The sequence below is a fragment of the Phyllobates terribilis genome, unplaced genomic scaffold (genome assembly GCF_046119375.1).
Source record: "Phyllobates terribilis strain yellow unplaced genomic scaffold, ASM4611937v1 Scaffold_8__6_contigs__length_399053987, whole genome shotgun sequence".
In the NCBI taxonomy this organism is placed as follows: Eukaryota; Metazoa; Chordata; class Amphibia; order Anura; family Dendrobatidae; genus Phyllobates; species Phyllobates terribilis.
Genome location: NW_027362768.1, coordinates 108901164 through 108921774, shown reverse-complemented (window position 1 = coordinate 108921774; position 20611 = coordinate 108901164). Strand labels below are relative to the sequence as shown.

Sequence of the window (20611 nt, the reverse complement as noted above, 5' to 3'; positions counted from 1 at the left end):
TATGTATAATTTTTTTCTGGGCTGCATCGTAGTTGGACTGATCAGATATGGTGCAGAAGTGCATTAGCAGTCATGCCATTTACATGCCGCTGTCTGTGACTGTCATCTAAATGGTTAACAGCAGTGATTGGAGCTTGAGGATATGCTCGTGCTTCGGGGCGGCCTTTAGGGGGCGCTCTACTTACATATTCATCTGTACGCTCTTATGACAGCTCACTGTGCCTTCACTGACCTGCCTCCTATTTTACATAATGCATCTAGTAGTGCAGGGATAGGTAAAATAGGAGGCAGGTCAGTGAACAATCAGTGACCTGGCATAAGAGCATGCAAATGAATATGTAAGCAGAGCACCAGATAGAGCGCCCCCCAAAGGCCGCCCCGAAGCACGGGCATATCATTATCTCCAAACTGAAAATAAAGATTACCACAGCACGGATTTCATCAACCAAGGTATCATTTTAATCAGTGTAATGTCGCCCACCTGACAGTGTATGTAGTTTACTGACCACAATCCTGCTGACAGAGGTGCTTTAAGGAGTTATCCCAATTCTCATGATCAGAAATACCAGACATTGCCCAAAGGACAATAATGGAACGGATTATGGAAAATAAAAAATAACCTTACTCTGTCGCCTCATTGGGGGACACAGGACCATTGGTTATGCTGTTGTCCACTAGGAGGCGACACTATGCTCAATCTGAAAAAGATTAACATTGGCTCCTCCCATGTAATATACACCCCTGGACGGCGTCAGCCATCTTCAGCTTTAGCTTAGTGTCAGTAGGAGGCACACCGTTTCATCTTCACTCGTTCCTCGCTTCAAGCACAGGATCACAGATGAAGAAAAGAAGGTCTCTTTTCAAAGACCCCCGGTATGGCTCCTTCCTTTGCCCCCATCTGTGGGGCACGGTTGAAGTGGAGATGGCGCTGCCACCATACTGCTCCCTCGCCGGCCCGTAGGGTCTGGTACGAGGTTGAGAACCCCCTCCTTCTCCATTTCTCCACGACTTGGTCAGAAGCTGAGGGTGGATAAAGGCCCTGAAGGTGACAGCGGCACCCTCCCTAATCCCCCTTCGGGGAGTATTAGGTTGAGACACCGTCAAGTAGGCTTCGGTGAGCTGCAGCTGCAGACCCCTCCAGCAGCACATAGCAGCCGTCATCCAGCAGCACATACAGGAACCACAGTTTTCACTGGAGGCTCCTGTACAAGCCGGGGAAGGTGCAGGCATCCATGGCTCAAGTGGTGCAGGCCCTCACAGTGTCTGCCCCAGCGACACCTTTATTATGTAAAAAGGGGGTCCTCCTCAGAGTCCCCCCCTTTATCGATCTCCCCACCGCCATGTTGCCTATGGAACCGGGGGGGTCCGGTGCTTATCCGACCTCCCCCCGGTCCACCGCGTTATCCTGGAGCCCTTTTCGGGCACTATCTTAAATTTAGGCTGCGGCTTCGGCCTAGCCGAAGCCGCCGCCCACTCTTCGCCCCCCAGAGATGCTTTTGACGCTATCAGGCGCCATACAGAGGGCGGAGCCGAACTGCAGGGCGCGCATCCCTATGGATACACGCGCCCTTTCAGCGCCCCGCCCCCCTTCTCCTTCACACTGTCGGCGGCCATCTTAGCTGCACGCAGAACAAGACCAGCCAGCTCTCCGGGGAGGCACAGGACCAGGTTTAATCAGCGCTCACAGGGGCACACTAAGGGTGGGGTAAGTGCACAGCCTGTGTTTACCTCAGCTGTGAAACTCTGCATATACTGCATCCTCCTCTGCACAGACAGCCCCTTTGCATAGCCACTCCAGGTGCACTATGCTGGGCTCAAAGCCTACGAAACCAGGCAGGACAGCTTCTACGCTTTCCTACAGCCTGTAGCATTGCTCTCCCCAGCGGTAGCACGTATCCGTATTGTAAGGATTGCATACAGGCTACTGTGCCAGAGTCCCAAGCAGCCCCTACTATATCATGTTGCCACGCCAGAATCGGTCACTCAACTGTCACAATCTATGTCACAGTCTATAAAATCCAACTGATTCAGGCTATGCAAAGTCATATTTCTTCTATGAAGCATACACAAACAGAAGGTCTCTCCCATCCACACTCTGGCCCAGGCACGTCCAGGTCAGACTCAGGACGCAAGCGTACCCAATCACGCTGTTCTGCGTCTTCACACAGTACACGGTCATCCATGTCCAGAGACAGAGACCGTAGTCCCAGATCTTCTAGATAGTCCCCTAATAGGAACAGGGACTATATTTCTCCTCTCCACTCACCGGCCAGAGAAATATCCTGACTCGCCGAGCAGACACATCCGTGACACACAGGAGTCACAAGGCATTTGTGACTCCGACTCAGATAAGGAGACTGACGAATCTCTAACGTCATCTCCAACTAGCAATGCAGCACTACCGGAGGACATAATCTCATCCATACATCGGGTACTGAACATTTCTGATCCGACACACTCAAGAAACAATTTCATTTCAGGGACCTCCAAAACCGGCTAAGTTCAATTTCTACCGCCTAACAAGAAGCTCGCCACTCGCAAGCTTGTGGCAATCAGATACCCCTTTCCTCAGGAAACTTTCAAGGAATGGACAAACCCCCAGCAGTGGACCCTCCAGTATCCAGGCTGGCAGCACAGACACTTCTTTCTCCGCCAGATAGCTCAACCCTCAGGGATGCAGCAGATCGGCAGGTAGAAAGTTTGGCAAGCTCCCGAGTTCGCTTCGGTTTGGGCATCTAAAGCCATAATAGCTTGGGCTGACAATTTACAAACTAGCTTTCAAGCTTCTGCCCCTGAACTGTCTCAACAAGCAGTTCAAATAGCAATTGTGGCAGATTTCCTAATCCATGCGGCTCTTGATTTAGCAAGATGCGCAGCGGTAGCATTCACATGCCGTCACTATTAGACGCATTCTCTGGTTACGTGAATGGAAAGCAGATGCAACCTCAAATAAGTCTCTCACATATCTTCCATATTTCAGAGGTTGACTGTTTGGTGAAAGGTTGGACACAATGATATCCAACGCCCCAGGGGGTAAGAGTACCTCTCTTCCCCAACTGAAGTCAAAACGCAATTTTAATAAACGTAACCAAACTAGGTTCCGGTCCTTTCGGAACTCTTCCGGCTGGTCCGTCTCTCGTCCAGCACAGACTAACAGCCGCTTCACCCGCAAGCAAGTCTCCAGGTCGACCCAAAAGTCGGACAAGACATGGCGGTCAAAGACAGGCCAATCAAACGCTCACGGTCTCTAAAGGAGTCCCCACCAGTAGGCGGCCGACTTTCGCTATTTTGCCAAGTCTGGCTGCCTGTTACAAAAGACAGGCGGGTCAGGGAGCTAGTATCTTCAGGATACAAAATAGAATCCCCTCCAAACAGATTCATCATTTCTGTGCCCCCAAAGCCGCAAGAAAAAGCCCAGGCTTCTCACCAGAAGGTCTTCTCACTACTTCAAGCGCAAGTCATAATGCCTGTCCCAACAGCCGAGCGCTTTCACGGGTCCTACTCCAATCTTTTTGTAGTCCCCAAGAAAGGAGGCGGAGCAAGGCCCGTTCTAGATCTCAAACATCCACAAGTATGTAAGAGTACGTCATTTTCGAATGGAATCGCCTCGCTCTATCATAGCATCCATGGAAAAAGGAGAATATCTCGCATCCCTAGACATTCAGGATGAGTACTTACACATACAATTGCACCTGCTCATCAAGAAGTTCGCAATCACATACAATTGCACTGCCCATCAAGACATTCCTCAGGTTCGCAATCAATCAATCAGAACCACTACCAGTTCGTGGCTCTCCCGTTCGGGCTCGCCACAGCTCCCAGAGTGTTCACCAAAGACATGGCAACCATCATGCACCAGAGATATAGTAGTCATCCCATACCTAGACGATCTCCTCGTCAAGGTTCCCACCTTCAGGGACTGCGAGTTCAGCGTCTCAATCACGATCGTCACTCTGAACCGCCTAGGTTGGTTAGTCAACTTGCAAAGCCGTCACCAACACCAACCCAATCCTTGACATTCCAGGAATGCTATTCAATCCTCCCGATATCTCCGATTCGCCATGAGAGTCCTTGGCAGGATGGTGGCGTCAATAGAAGCAGTTCCATTTGCTCAGCTTCACCTCAGACCTCTCCAATTAGACATTCTCAGGTCTTGCGACAGGAATCCTTCTTCCCTCGACAGGAGAGTACAACGGAAGTCGTCAGCCGAGAAGTCCCTTCATTGGTGGTTCAACCGGTCCTCTCTGACAAAAGGAAAATCCTTTCTCCCAGGTCAATGGAAGATCCTGACCACCAACGCAAGCCTGACGGGTTGTGGTGCAGTATATCTACACCACCGAGCACAGGGCAAATGGTTTCCAGCGGAAGCAACCTTGCCCACCAACATTCTGGAAATTCGGGCCATCCTCCTGGCGCTGAGAGCATTCCAGCACTTACTGGCAGCTTCCCACATCAGAGTCCAGTCGGACAATGCCACGGCCGTGGCATACGTCAGTCACCAAGGGGGGACCCACAGCGCTCAAGCAATGTGAGAAGTGACACACATTATCCACTGGCCAGAGACAACGGACTCTGTTATCTCTGCAGTCCACATTCCGGGTGTAGACAACTGGGAAGCAGACTTCCTCAGCCGACAAGAAATACACTCGGGAGAATGGGCTCTCCACCCCGAAGTCCTCCAGCAGACCTGCCATCGTTGGGGCACTCCGGATGTGGACTTAATGGCATCTCACCTCAATGCCAAAGTCGCCAACTTCATGGCTAGATCACACGGTCAGCGAACTCTGGCGATGGACGCCCTGGTTCAGGATTGGGCCAAGTTCCAACTTCTGTATTTTTTTCCGCCTCTCCCTCTGATTTCCAGAGTGGTGAGAAAGATCAAACAGGAAGGAGTTCCAACCATCCTAATCGCTCCGGACTGACCCAGGCGTACATGGTACGCCGACATAGTACGGCTCATTGCAGACGCTCCCTGGCGTCTTCCCGACCGCCCGGATCTTCTGTCACAAGGTCCGTTCTACCATCAGAACTTTGAAGCCCTCAGTTTGACGGCGCGGCCATTGAAACCTGGGTGTTAACACAAGCAGGTTTTTCGCCAGACGTCATTACAACCACGTTCAGAGCAAGAAAACCAAACTCTGCCAAGATTTATTGCCGTACCTGGAAAGCCTTCTTTACCTGGTGCGAATCTTGTAACCAAGCCCCACTACCCTATTCCTTCCCTAGGGTACTCTGCTTCTTTTTTTTTTCAATCCGGCCAGGAAGCCAAACTATCTCTGGCCTCCCCTAAAAGCCAAGTATCAGCTCGGTCTGTACTTTTTCAGAAAAGCATTGCACACAGACCGCAAGTCAGAGCTTTTTCTTCAGGGGGTTTCATGTTTGATTCCACCCTACAATCGACCACTAGAAACGTGGGACCTCAACCTGGTGCTCACAATACTACAGGAAGCACCCTTTGAACCACTTAAGGAAACTCCACTCCGTCTTCTATCTCAGAAGGTGGTTTATCCCTATGGCGATCACGTCACTACGAAGAGTGTCTGAGCTCACGACACTCTCCCGCAACCGTTCCTAAATTTTCTCCAGGATAAGGTAGTCCTTCGTACAGTTCCATCCTTTCTCCCAAAGGTTGTCTCAGGCTTCCATCTCAACAAAGAGATTTCCTTACCATCCCTCTGTCCGGCTCCGGTTCATAGAGTGGAAAAGGCTTTGCATACGCTAGACCTCGTTAGGGCACTGCGTATCTATGTGTCTAGGACTGCGCCCTTCAGAAAATCCGACTCTTTTTTTCCTCCTTTTGGAAGGTGGTCGCAAGGGTCTTCCAGCCTCTAAGGCTACCCTTGCCAGGTGGTTTAAGTCCACCATACAAGAGGCTTACCGCCTCAAAAATTCTCCCCTTCCAGCAGGTATTAAGGCCCATTCTACACGTATGGTAGGGGCCTCCTGGGCCACTCGCCACCAGGCCTTGGCACAACAAGTGTGTAAGGCAGCCACCTGGACCAGCCTACACACATTTACCAAGCACTACAGCGTTCATACCCAGTCCTCAGCAGATGCGAGCCTGGGCAGACGCGTGCTACAAGCGGCGGTATCCCAATCCTAGGGAACCGCCCACATGATATTCGTCCATTGCTTCCCACCCAGGGACTGCTTTGGGACGTCCCATGGTCCTGTGTCCCCCAATGAGGCGACAGAGTAAAGGAGATTTTTGTGTACTCACCGTAAAATCTCTTTCTCTTAGCCTCTAATTGGGGGACACAGCACCCACCCTGTTGCCCCTCAGGGCCGTTAAAGTTGAGTTCTCATATTGGTTTTCCTTTGAGTTCTTATATAGTTACCTTTTTTATAGGCATAACTATATTATTCATCTATAGTTGCCTTTTTATAGGTATGACTATGATATCTATGTTACGTTTCTCCCACTGCTTTTGCACAAAACTGAAGATGGCTGACGCCGTCCAGGGGTGTATACTACATGGGAGGAGCCAATGTTAATCTTTTTCAGATTGAGCATAGTGTCGCCACCTAGTGGACAGCAGCATAACCCATGGTCCTGTGTCCCCCAATTAGAGGCTAAGAGAAAGAGATTTTACGGTGAGTACACAAAAATCTCCTTTTTGTTCAAATCGAGCACTGACCTGACTGTTGTAAAGTTAATTTTACTGGTTCGGTGTCCAGTGTGTGACTATTTATTGCACTAAGAAATTTAACGTGAAGTTCTTGATTTTCAGCTTCTTTCTTTGATAATTTGGCCCTAAAAAGAATATAGATAAGTATCTGAATAATTCAGCCACAGTAAGTTCATAATAGACGTACACATCCATAAGTACAGACCTCAGTTCTGTGATGAGCAAACTGCAGTCATCAGGTTCTACATTATTTTTGTTTTCTGACGTGGGATTTCTTAGACGTTCAATATCTGAAAATTCATCCTGTAACAACATATAAAATTTATTTTCAGACCGTAACTGTGTGTTCAAGTAACTTTTCCAAAAAAGCTGTCCTGTGCGTCCATGAGGAATAACACCATTTCTGCCCACTATGTGACTTGTGCCCTGCATTCTCACCAGTTTTCCTCTGTGCATGCTTTATCTGTAATTTAGGAGCCGGAGAAGAGACGAGCTGCAGGGATTTTCCTCCCCTTCTCCAAGAGCCATAACTTTTTGATTTTTCTGTAGACACTGCCCGCAAAAAATAAGCCCTCAAACAGCCGAGTTGTTGCTTTGATTGATACTATTATTTTTATCATACAATGTACTGGAAAGTAAGAAAAAAAATTCCAAGTGCAGGGTTAATGGTGACTCCTCCCCGCAACCCCCCCAAAAAAAATGTAATTCTGCAATCGTTTTTTTTATAGTGTTTATTGTGCAGTAAAAATGATCTGGCAGCATGAGTCTCAAGGTACAATTACGCCAATATGAAACTTGTAGAATTTTATTTCATTTATTTGTAAAAAAAAAAATAATAATAATAATCACTTGTGTTACCATTTTTCTAAAACCTGTAACAATTTTATTTTTTAAGTCAATGGAGCTGTGAAAGGGGTTATTTTTTTGGAGTGGCGAGCTGACTGATTTATTGATATCGTTTTGGGTTAGATATAGTGTTTTGATGACTGTTTATTGCATTTTGCAGGTGTTATAGCAACAGAAAAAAAGGAATTCTTTCTGGTGTTTTCTCATCATGGCAAAATCAAATTTTACATTGTTTTTTTTTTTGTTTTATTTTAACCCTCCCACCACCAACTAAACGATTTCCAATTTCGGCCATTTAACGTCCTAAAGTGATTAACTCCATAGACTAAACAAGCGTGATTTACTAATTAAAATATATTTAGAAATGTATATATTTTATTCGTACAAAACACTTACAGAAAAAAGAAAAATGATGTGGTTAAAAGTAATTTGTCACCAGGCTTCTACCAGTTAATCTAAGAGCAGCATGTTGTAGAGACAGAGACCCAAAGTCCAGTGATGTATAACTTACTGGGCTACTGGCTGTAGGTTTGATAAAATAATTAATTGCTTTATCAGAAAGAGATTATCACTAGAGAACTAGTAAACCTCTTGCCATGTTGTCCTCCACATTCATGAGCTCTGTATAACCTCGCCCCCACCACAGATTGGCAGCTTTCTGCCTATGCACAGTGTATACAGAAATCTGCCAATCAGTGGTGTGGGCGGAGTTATACACAGCTCAGCATTCAGAGATCTGGTAGATCGGCAGCAGGGAAAACTGTTTTTAATGAAAACTGCAGCAAGCAGCCCAGTAAGTGACACATCTCTGAAATCAGGTTCTCTGCCCTTACATTATGCTGCTCTCAGATGGGTTAACAAAAACCTAGTGACAGATTCCATTTGGTCATTCATATACTAGCTGAAGGAGGCTCAGATTTACAAATAAAACTCACCTTTAAGCGTGATATGGACTCGATGTCCACTGGCTCTGAAGCACATTGATTCTTTACCATTTTCATAAGCTGTTCTTTTAACTCTTTGTTTTCATGCAGCAAAGTTATGTTGTCCTTCAGTACATGCTCTTTATTTTCCAGATCACTCTCAAGCTTAAGGACCCGCTGATTAGACTGCGTCAGGAGAGATATCAGCTCTAGATTTTTCATCTCAACACTTTTCTGCTTCTCTTTTTCATGCGTTTTTTCAGACATGAAGTTTCTAAAGCAAAATCACAATGAAATGAATATCTACAATCTTCCAATGTTATTCCTGATGACGGCTATAGTCGATCAGTACGTAGCATTGCTGCACCTTAAATGCTGACTGATCTTTTCAAGTTCATTCTCCAGATTTTTATTCTTTTCCAGCAATTCATCTCGTTGTCTTTCACAATCCTGAAGATTTAGATTAATCTGAGATCCTTCTGTCTTAACCTAAAAAGAGATAAGGCAATAATATTTTAATAGGAAGAATGAAGCAACATCAAAACATTTATTATTGTGTAAGAAAAATACCTGAAAAAGATTCTGAAATGTAGAAGCACCAATGTTTTTTCGGTTTGTTTGTTTTTTTTTTTACCTTTTCCAACTTCTCAGTAACATTCTTCTTGTATTGTTGGAAAGCTCGAGTCAGCTCTTCGGCATTCAGTAGCGCTTCATTTCTTTGTTTCTCAGTCCTAGAATGAGATATGGGTGGCATCAATTGAATGTAAAGGTATAAAAAAAAAATATTCCTCAATACAATTATTTTAATCAGTTTTGATACACTAATGGGACCCAAGTCATTATTTCATCTGCACCTTTTTTTTTTTTTTTGCCTATTTTTTTTATTTGTACCCAATTCTTCTTTTAATCTGCGCGTTTTTTAACATTTTATTTAAATTTGTCTTTACCTGTTTTGTTGATTTATTTTTAAACGTTTTACCCAAAAACAAAATGATGACTCAGGGCCTTTGTGACTGTTCACAATTTGCTGACAATACACAATAGGTAACAATTCAGTGCAAAGAAAACAACCATGAATAAACATTACTCAGTCTCATCTGATTTTAGGAGACTTTTCATTATAGTCTCCCAAGATCTTTTGGGTGGCTTACGTGTTGAGAAACAGGATCACCATTCTCGGTGGCTCCATACTAGTTAATCCCCTTAGGTGCATTAGCCCACACAGCAAGTTTACAGAACACATGTGCCACCTTTTATAGGAATTATGTATGGACTAGCGGGCATTAGAGAACTCCAGCAATAGAGGTTTAGAGTTCATCAATTGGAGATAATCGGCTTTTTCTACCTGACATTCTGAACTCACAGATCTGAAGAGAAGCAGGTTCGTGTCCTGACCATGTGAAGGTCGGGAGCCATTACGCAATGAAGCAATCAAAATATCTTTTATAGAGATAGTGATGGACTGGAATATCCCATATGGAAACAGCTGCGATGTCAAGATTGTTGAAACATCAAAATGTATGGTAATTAATTTGATATATAAATCCCTTCCCTTCCACTACCACATTTTGTGGAATATATTGTAGTTTTAGTTGATATAATTTTGGGGTGCGATATTGTATCATAGGTCTATCAAGTTATAATATCTTGAGTTCCTTTTCTTTATGAATGTCAATTTTAATATTTTTAATGAAATACTAGTTTTATAGGAAGTATATGTTTCACAAAATTTAAATTCCTACTGGGTATCAATCCGGCTACAAACTTTGGGGAACTTATGACTATCGCTTTTTATTTTTCATAACTGCAGGATACACTGTATTCATTTTATTTTATGAAAGTTGCATTACAGATGCTGCAATATTAATTATGTATGATTTTGTTTTTTTCATTCTAAAACCTTACTTGAACATTTTTTTGGTCTTACTGGAGGACTTTAACAACTGATTTCATGACTACTTAAGGTGGCTGAAAACATTAAATACAAGTTTATGGTTGAACAACTAACGAACGAATAATCTCATGGAGAATAATCATTACGCCGAAACAGCTATACAGATTTTATTCATTACCGAGCATTACAGGTGTTCAACGTCAGCTACTGAAGAATTAATAATCTTCAGGTGAATGTTCTTTCAATGAAGGATCGCTCATCTGACTTTTATCCCTCAGAAAAAAAACAAACAACTACTGACTTAATTTCAGACGATGACAGCCGGTGAACAGTCAGCTAAAATGATTCTTCCTTAAACGCTTCCCTACATAGTGGGTTACAGTTAATTTAGTGACAAAATGTACAATTGGGGGAGGAAGGTTGAACCTGATGGACCTAGGTCTTTTTTTAACCTATATAATATATCTGACCCCTTTCTTTGATGCAAGCTCAGAAACTGAGCCAGTATTCCTGCCAGAAGAGAATGGCTGTGATTCAGTCAGAATCTGCCTCTATCAGCAGTGTGTGGAGCCATGCTCGGCTCGCTGCTGTCAATCTCTGAGATCGGCATTTAAAGTGCTAATTTTCACGTGCTCATTAGCCGCCCGCAATGCAATCGCTGCAGGGTTGTCCTTACAGCCGGGGGATCTGCTGAAGAGTTTCTGACTGTCATGACGGTGCTCCCATGAAAACCAGACTGTCTGGAGTTACAAGGAGCCCGTGATTTTCTCTATACATTGCAAAACTGTGGTATTGCAGTATATAGTACAAGCAATCGGATGATCACAGGTTCAAGTCCCCAGCTGGCGAGCAGAACGTTTTATTGATACAATTTTGGAATAGAGAGCAATACTTTGATCACTTGTTACTGCATTTTTTGGCAGATTTGCAGTATCCAAAAAACTGCAATTCTGGTGATCTCTTTATGGCTGTAACCACAAGGTTTAATTAATTTTATATTTTGATAGATCTATCAACAAGGGTGCATTACCAATTTTTTTTTTTAATTAAATGGGGAAATTGGGGACTGGTAATCAAAAGTTTATTTTTTTTTGTTGCTTGATTTATATACAGTAGTACTATAGTAGTATACTATAGTATGGCAGCATATAGAAAAATCACTGTCTACTATGAAGAATAGCCACAGACTGGTATTTACAGGAGCACAGCACATGGGCCTTCAGCTTCAACAGCAAGCCATCAGCACCCTGCAATCTCAATATGGAAGTGTGATTAACATGTGGAACGCCCCCCCCACCAGACCATGCTCTTTAAATGCAGCTGAAAGAGATTGTGTAACACAGAGAGAACCGACCATGTATAATGCAGGCTCAGCTCCTGAGCCAGCATAATAAACAGACACCCGATATTGCAGGCATTAGTATGTTCAAAGTGGGGTGGTGGAGTTAAAGGCCAGAGTAGTTTTCTCTGATCACATAGCCATTACAGCAGACTGTCTGCTGTACAACATAAAAAATAAAGGAGCAGTGACAGCACCATCACTGCAGAGTGAACTATTACATTCTAGGTCCGGGAAATAATGAGTTACATACAGTAAGAGGTATGTTTTCTGACAGCAGAACATAAATCACTAACAGTTTTAGCAATTATCTTCACCTTTTACATACTTTACTGGATTCATAGAGCTCAATTTTCAATTGTTTCAGGTCCTCTCTGAACTTTTGTAAATCTTGCTCTTTTTCTGCCACTTTGTGGTAACGTTCAACTAATTTATCTTCGGCAATCCTAGGGAAAAAAACGACAAGGTGTTATGTATGCAGCACAGAGAAAGTTTAAAGAAACTTTGTAGGTTTAAAACATTCAAGGCCAATGCACAGTACAACACATTTTTATGATTCAGAGAACTCTGGAGAGAGAGTCGAACAGCACACCAATAATGTGTAGTCTGAACACCGCTAATAAATTAAAGACCATTATATTCCCTGTGGGATCCAGGAGATTCGTATTACGGGAAGTATTTTTTAGAGGACATCATATATTAAAGCTCTGTAATGTCATCAGCAAAGATACACTTATATGCAGCAGATCTTATTTCAGTTGCACGTCATATACTGTACTGAATACACACCATAGACTCTTTATGAGAAAGAAAGGTTTTGGGTCCCATTGAATGGGCCAACGGTTTGAACTGTGAACATGTAAAAAAACATTCAGAGAGCAGCCTTGGATTTCTGCTTTGGATTGCACTAAAAAGACAGATTTTGGTAAGAACTTACCTGTAAAATCCCTTTCAGCGAAGGAAGGAAGGGAGACACAGACATTACTAGTGGGTAGGCGGAGCCCACACAAGAGAGAACACCTCAGATTACAAAAAAGTGTTGACCGGCCGCTCCAGCTTGGGCTCCTCCTACTCCAGCTCTCCAGTCCTTACACAAGCTAAGGAAGAGCAATTAACACCAGCGGAGCAACACAACCCCTTCTGAAAAACTTAGAAAAAAGCAAGAAGACAGGTTATGCATATAACAGAAAAAAACCACACAGTCCCAGGTACTACTCACTGGACCTGACCACTGCGATGAGCTGGCAATGCTGGAACAGAGCCTTAGCGCGCCGACCCCAGCCTAGATAACCGCCATCAGAGAAGGGTCACGCTGCATCTGAAAACACAACAACACACTTCTGCCATGGGAGGGAGCTGTGTCTCCCTTCCTTCCTTCGCTGAAAAGGATTTTTTGCAGGTAAGTTCTTACCAAAATCCGTCTTTCAGCAGCAGAATGGAAGGAAGGGAGACACAGACATTACTAGTGGGACGTCCCAAAGCAGTCCAGAAATTAAGGGTGGGAAAAAACAACAAAGGCAGATTCCCAACAACTTGGATAAATGCGCAACCAGCGCTAAACACAAGTTAAGGAGATAAACTACAGCCGCCTGCAGGACCCTACGTCCTAAGGCCGCATCCGCGGAAGCACGGACGTCCACCTTATAAAACTTTGTAAAAGTGTGGACGGAGCGCCAGGTAGCCGCCCGGCAGAGTTGAGCTGCCGAGGCCCCTTGATGAAAAGCCCACGATGAACCCACAGCTCTCGTGGAGTGAGCTCGAATCTTAATTGGGCAAGGCTCGCCCTTAAATCGGTAAGCTTCTAAAATGGCCGACCGAATCCATCGAGCTATAGTGTCCTTGGAAGCTCGTGGACCACGACGACGACCTGCTGGAATCACAAAAAGTGAGTCCGACTTCCGAAAACCTTGAGTAATAGACAAATAGAACTTTAACGCCCGCACCAAATCCAAAGTGTGCAAGGCCCGTTCCTTCGCATTCCTCGGCTCTGGACAGAGCGAGGGCAACACAATATCCTGGTTAACATGAAATTGTGACACCACCTTAGGTAGAAAGTCGCCCCGTGTGTGAAGCACTACACGATCCGGGTGAAACTCCAGAAAAGGAGGCGAGCAAGAAAGAGCCGCCAACTCAGAAACCCTTCTCAAAGAGGTGACCGCCACCAGGAAGGCAACCTTCCAGGAAAGCAATGAAAGGCTAACAGAGTCCATAGGCTCAAAAGGCCCATGTTGAAGAGCCTCCAAGACAAGATTGAGCCGCCAAGGAGTCACAAGTGCCTTCCGCGGCGGAAATTGACGGATTACCCCGCGAAAAAAGGAACGTACGTCCCTACGCGAGGCGATAGCCTTCCGAAACAGCAAGGATAGAGCGGAAACCTGACCCTTCAGGGTGCTAACTGCCAAACCCTTGTCCAGCCCATACTGCAAAAAGGCCAACAAATTGGGAATGGAAAAAATCCTCGGGTTCCTTGAAGAACTGGAACACCACGAGAAGAAGGCTTCCCAAGTCTTGTGATAAATCCTAGTGGTAGCAGGACCTCTGGCCGCTCGCAGAGTGGCAATGACTTCGGCTGAAAATCCTTGACGGGTCAAGATTTCGGTCTCAAGAGCCACGCCGTCAAACGCAGAGACTTCAGGTCCGGATGACGAATGGGCCCCTGGGTTAACAGGTCCGGGCGAAGTGGAAGCGGAGGCACTGCCAGAAGCGACACCAGCGTTGAGAACCACGTCGTCCTTGGCCAATCTGGGGCCACCAACATAGCCGAGACTCTCTCCAGTTTGATCCGACGTAACACCAGAGGAAGTAAGGATATCGGCGGAAACACAAAGATCATCTCGAATTGGTCCCACGGAGCCACTAGAGCATCCACCGCCACAGCCTCCGGGTCCTTGTACCTGGACATGAACGTCGGTAACCTGGCGTTGAACCTGGATGCCATCAAATCCACTTGGGGAGTTCCCCAACGGGAGCACAGTAGTGCAAAAACTTCCGGATGAAGACTCCATTCTCCGGGATCCACCTTCTCGCGACTGAGGAAGTCCGCCGTGATATTCTGGACTCCTGGGATGTGAATCGCGGAGATGGCTGGAACCCTGGCTTCGGCCCATACCATGATCCGAGAGACCTCCATCATGAGCCTGGAGCTCCTCGTCCCACCTTGATGGTTGATATACGCGGCTGCCGTCGCGTTGTCTGTCTGCACTCGGACTTGCAGACCGCTTAAAGGGACCGTCCAGTGTTGGAGGCAAAGGAAAATCGCCCTCAACTCCAGGAGGTTGATCGGCAGGACAGACTCTTCTGACGACCATACTCCCTGAACCCAGAGATCGTTCCAGACCCCCCCCCAGCCCGTCAGACTGGCATCGGTGGTTATGACCGACCACCGCGGAAGGAGGAAGGACTTCCCCTGGGATAACGCTTCTGGATGTAACCACCATCCTAGAGACTCTCGCACCCTGTGGGAGATGATGACACTGCGATCCAGCGAAGCCTGCGATCGATCCCAATGGGTCAGAATGAGCATTTGGAGACCCCTGGAATGAAATTGAGCAAACGGGACCGCTTCCATTGATGCCACCATCAAACCCAGAAGGCGCATACACCTTCGAAGGGACATTGCTGTCCAAGACTTCATAACCTGTACATGTTGACGAAGACTTGCTTGCTTGTCCGGAGGCAAGGACACCACTGCCCGTACCGTGTCGAAGTGCATCCCCAAAAACAGGATTGACTGCGACGGTTCCAGAGATGACTTCTTCCAATTGACTAGCCATCCGAAGTCCTCCAGGAGCTGAAGGGATAGATTGAGAGCCCTCACCGCCTCCTCCTCTGTGGACGCCACAATCAAAAGGTCGTCTAGATAGGGAATAATTGTCACCCCTGCCTTCGAAGGATCGCCATGAGAGGCGCCAGAATTTTTGTAAAAACTCTGGGCGCTGATGCCAACCCGAATGGCAGGGCCACAAACTGGTAATGGTCCTGACCTATGGCAGAACGTAGGAAGCGCTGGTGAGCCCTTCCGATGGGAATATGCAAATAAGCGTCGCGAATGTCGATTGACACTAAAAAATTGTTCTGCGACAGAGCCGCCACAACTGAGCGAAGCGACTCCATGCGGAATTTCCGGGTCCGGACATGCAGATTCAATTTTTTGAGATCCAGAATGGGGCGAAATTTGTCCTCCTTTTTGGGGACCACAAAGAGGTTGGAGTAAAACCCCCTTCCCCAATTCTCCGGCGGAACCGGCACCACCACACCATTCTGCAGAAGGGAATCGACCTCCCGCCGTAGAGCGGTAGCTAGCTCGGGCTCTGACGGAATGCGAGATTGGCAAAATCTGTCCGGGGGTCGAGAAAGAAACTCTATGAAATAGCCTGCCGACACAACCCGCGTCACCCAGGCGTCTGAAACGTGGGACGCCCAAGTCGACTCGAACTGGAGCAGGCGACCCCCCACTCGAGGACCCTCGAGTGAAACCCTGGCGTCAGTCCGCCTTAGCGGGCTTTTTGTCAGCTTCCCGTTTGTCTTGACGGAAGTTCTGTTTCCAGGGAGTGCGGGATTTCTGAGAGATCTTTTTTCCCGAAAACAAGGGACGACCCGATCCCCAAGAGGGCTGACCGAACCGTCCCCTGGGCCGAAAGGGCCGCCGACTACTACCGGCACTAGACTTGCCAGACGCAGAAGCCACAGCTCTACGATGCGGTAAAGCCGTTTCTTTTGCCTTGGCCTTCGCAATCAGCTCCGTGAGGTCAGACCCAAACAGCTGACCACCCTTGTAAGCTAAACACAGCAAACCTTGCTTGGAAACCGCGTCTCCGGTCCACTGCTTAAGCCACAGTGCTCTTCTGACTGTGACAGCCGAGGATTGCGCCCTGGACAGCAGTGACGTAGTATCCAGAACTGCATCTCTGCCATATCGCGCTGCCTCTTCCAACAACTTGAAAAGCCCTTCTAGCTCGGATAGCGGGGATCCATCTTGCCACGCCGTCCGTAGGCGGTCCAACCACCTCAGGGAAGCTTCACCAGCACACATGGCTCCTAAAGCCGCTCTGAATCCATGACCTGCGGCCTCGTAGATGGATTTAGCCGCCATCTCCGTTTTTCTGTCCAGCGGATCCTGCAGACTCGCCTTCCCTTTAACAGGAAGTAATGAAGATTTGCTAAGCTGGGATAAAGGGACATCCACTTCAGGAGAAGGAATCCAATTAGCAATCGATTCCGTAGAACACGGATACAGTGCCTCAAAAAACCTTGTCCCCTGAAAACGCTTATCTGGACACAGGCGTTCCTTCTCCACCGCCCCATCAAGTTCATCCAGAGATGGTAACATTGACCGCGACCTATGCGACTCCTGAAAAAGCCGGGCCGACTTACCAGGGCGTCTAGCTACCTCCTCCGGTAACTGTAACGCCTCCCTCATAGCTCCAATAAAAGCATCCACACGGCCCAAAAGAGAGTCAGAGCGCCCCTGCCGATCCTCTTTATCCGAATCGGACATCTCCCCACCAGAGCTTGAAGGGGAACCCTCCATATCAGAGATCTCAGAGTCGCTGCGCGGGGAGGACAGTACCGGCCTGTGGCGCTTCCTGCCATGAGAAGACAGTTGGGATCTAGCTGACACCCAATGACCTAGAAGGTCAGACAGGCTATCAATAGAACGAGTGAGAGCCTCCATTTTTAACATCACCGAGTCCCCCGACCTGCGCTGCACTTGACGCCGTCGAGGACTCCTGCGGGTCAGATACGCGAGACTGATCCTGTAGCGGACCTGGGAGACGGACCGCGCCTCCTGGACCCTGATCTGACATGCCCTCACACAGTATATAGCAGGCTTAAGCCTGTCAGTAACTAGGACAGTGTGGCTTCTAAAAGGAAAGAAACGAACGCTGAAGGGTTAAAGCTCAAAAAGAGAGAGCTACCCCAGCTGTCCCCCAATTAAGGGTTAACCGCCTACCAGGGGGTTAATGCAGCAGACTCCCCACAACCTCTGCTAAATGAAAGAGGTGTGCGAGTCCCAGACATAAAAACCTCTATATGAGGTAGCAGCTGCAGGGCAGCGCAGTCTGCCACCTAATTGTGCCGCAGAAAGGTGCCCTGCGCTGTGGGGGTGAGGAGGTTAAGCTTCTGCCCTGACAGGCAGAAGCGACTCACCCAGCTGGCCGCGGTGCAGCGTTCCTTCGGTTCTGACGGGAGGAGAGGAGAGTGAGGAGCCGGAGGAGGCCGTCAGAAATGGCCGCCGCGCAGTGAAGAGAGAAGCCGGAAGGGGAGGGACAGGAGAAAGCGCGCGCTCAGAGCGCTACCTGCCCACGAAAAGACCAGGAAGGCGCGAAGCCACGCCCCCCGCCGGCATTCAAAAAGGCGCGCGACTCCTCCGCTCTCCGCTCCTGCCCCGCTTCACATGTCCTGCAGGGATCCACCTGCGGACGAAAAACACACAGTCACCAACGGTACATGTAACAGCGGCCGCCGCAGCAGCCGCTGAAGCACTCAAACACATTTACAAATGCTGAGTACTCACCCAGCTGAGCGCCACAGGGACCCCCAGGGATTTGTGGCGCTGTGGCCCTTAGCTTCCCCCCAGGACGGAGCGCGCAGGGACCCCAATGGCGCAGTTTGCGTCTCCTCCGGGAAGCGTCCCTCATCCCCCGGGGCCGGCAGGGTTCTGCAGGGACCACCATAAAGGGTATGCAGATCCGCCAGGGGAGGGGTGGGGGTCCAGCAGCGCTGAGACCCCTGAGACCTCTAGACCACGGGGGGTCCAAGTCTCTGTCCGATAAAAATAAAAAAAATTTCTGAGGAGCTGCTCCAGCAGCGACTATCCTCTGCGACCTCAAATTTTAGACTGGAGAGCTGGAGTAGGAGGAGCCCAAGCTGGAGGGGCCGGTCAACACTTTTTTGTAATCTGAGGTGTTCTATCCTGTGTGGGCTCCGCCTACCCACTAGTAATGTCTGTGTCTCCCTTCCTTCCATTCTGCTGCTGAAATACACATTCAAAAAGTCAATAGTAGCCAGCTTACCCAGATCGTAGTTTCTCCTTGGTCCGATCATCTGCCAGGGATCCGCACGGAGATGAGGGAGGCACACCCTCCTGCAATTGCTTGGAACCAAAACAAATAAAGTCCAGCAGAGGAACCCTTATTTCGGCATTTTTTTAAAAATCTTTTTATTCTTCAACAATCCTTAAAAGAACATCATTCCTTTTCGGACCAGGTATGTACATACAGTGGGCACTTTATGGCAGTGTAGAGGACACAGCTGTCTAGGACACTATCCCACATGATTTGGGACGGGTGTGTTTCAAAACGTACATAGACATTGATCCACGGTTGACACCCATACCAAAAGATTTTCTGTATGAAAGCATGCAGTTCATACTTTATAACAATTTCTTTACTTTTCAAGATACCTTATACCACCAGATACTTGGGAACGCGATGGGCTCGAAGGTGGCACCAACTTAGGCAAATTTGTTCATGGCCACCTTCGAGTCCACCTTCATATAGAGCAGTATACAGTACAGACCAAACGTTTGGACACACCTTCTATTTAAAGATTTTTCTGTATTTTCATGACTATGAAAATTGTACATTCACACTGAAGGCATCAAAACTATGAATTAACACATGTGGAATTATATACTTAACAGAAAAGTGTGAAACAACTGAAAATATGTCTTATATTCTAGGTTCTTCCAAGTAGCCACCTTTTGCTTTGATGACTGTTTTGCACACTCTTGGCATTCTCTTGATGAGCTTCAAGAGATAGTCACCGGAAATGGTCTTCCAACAATCTTGAAGGAGTTCCCAGAGATGCTTAGCACTTGTTGGCCCTTTTGCCTTCACTCTGCGGTCCAGCTCATCCCAAACCATCTCGATTGAGTTCAGGTCTGGTGACTGTGGAGGCCAGGTCATCTGGCGTAGCACCCCATCACTCTCCTTCGTGGTCAAATAGCCCTTACACAGCCTGGAGGTTTGTTTGGGGTCATTGTCCTGTTGAAAAATAAATGATGGTCCAACTAAACGCAAACTGGATGGAATAGCATGCCGCTGCAAGATGCTGTGGTAGCCATGCTGGTTCAGTATGCCTTCAATTTTGAATAAATCCCCAACAGTGTCACCAGCAAAGCACCATCACACCTCCTCCTCCATGCTTCACAGTGGGAACCAGGCATGTAGAGTCCATCCGTTCACCTTTTCTGCGTCGCACAATGACACGGTGGTTGGAACCAAAGATCTCAAATTTGGACTCATCAGACCAAAGCACAGATTTCCACTGGTCTAATGTCCATTCCTTGTGTTCCTTAGCCCAAACAAGTCTCTTCTGCTTGTTGCCTGTCCTTAGCAGTGGTTTCCTAGCAGCTATTTTACCATGAAGGCCTGCTGCACAAAGTCTCCTCTTAACAGTTGTTGAAGAGATGTGTCTGCTGCTAGAACTCTGTGTGGCATTGACCTGGTCTCTAATCTGAGCTGCTGTTAACCTGCAATTTCTGAGGCTGGTGACTCGGATAAACTTATCCTCAGAAGCAGAGGTGACTCTTGGTCTTCCTTTCCTGGGGCGGTCCTCATGTGAGCCAGTTTCTTTGTAGCAATTGATGGTTTTTGCAACTGCACTTGGGGACACTTTCAAAGTTTTCCCAATTTTTCGCACTGACTGACCTTCATTTCTTAAAGTAATGATGGCCACTCGTTTTTCTTTACTTAGCTGCATTTTTCTTGCCATAATACAAATTCTAACAGTCTATTCAGTAGGACTATCAGCTGTGTATCCACCAGACTTCTGCACAGCACAACTGATGGTCCCAACCCCATTTATAAGGCAAGAAATCCCACTTATTAAACCTGACAGGGCACACCTGTGAAGTGAAAACCATTTCTGGTGACTACCTCTTGAAGCTCATCAAGAGAATGCCAAGAGTGTGCAAAGCAGTCATCAAAGCAAAAGGTGGCTACTTTGAAGAACCTAGAATATAAGACATATTTTC

General features: G+C 47.1%; 1 protein-coding gene across 3 annotated transcripts in view; it reads right to left on the bottom strand.

Annotated features, from left to right (window-relative positions):
• The window catches only part of CCDC18 (coiled-coil domain containing 18), a 54131-nt gene that overhangs the window by 26634 nt on the left and 6886 nt on the right, over positions 1–20611 (bottom strand). For all 3 annotated transcript variants that reach the window (XM_073643210.1, XM_073643208.1, XM_073643209.1), the window contains 6 exons: positions 11949–12077; positions 9033–9129; positions 8766–8887; positions 8411–8672; positions 6835–6932; positions 6639–6754 (listed from right to left, as the gene is read on the bottom strand). In XM_073643210.1, coding sequence (XP_073499311.1) covers positions 6639–6754; positions 6835–6932; positions 8411–8672; positions 8766–8887; positions 9033–9129; positions 11949–12077 — 824 coding nt within the window. The remainder of the gene's footprint in view (positions 1–6638; positions 6755–6834; positions 6933–8410; positions 8673–8765; positions 8888–9032; positions 9130–11948; positions 12078–20611) is intronic.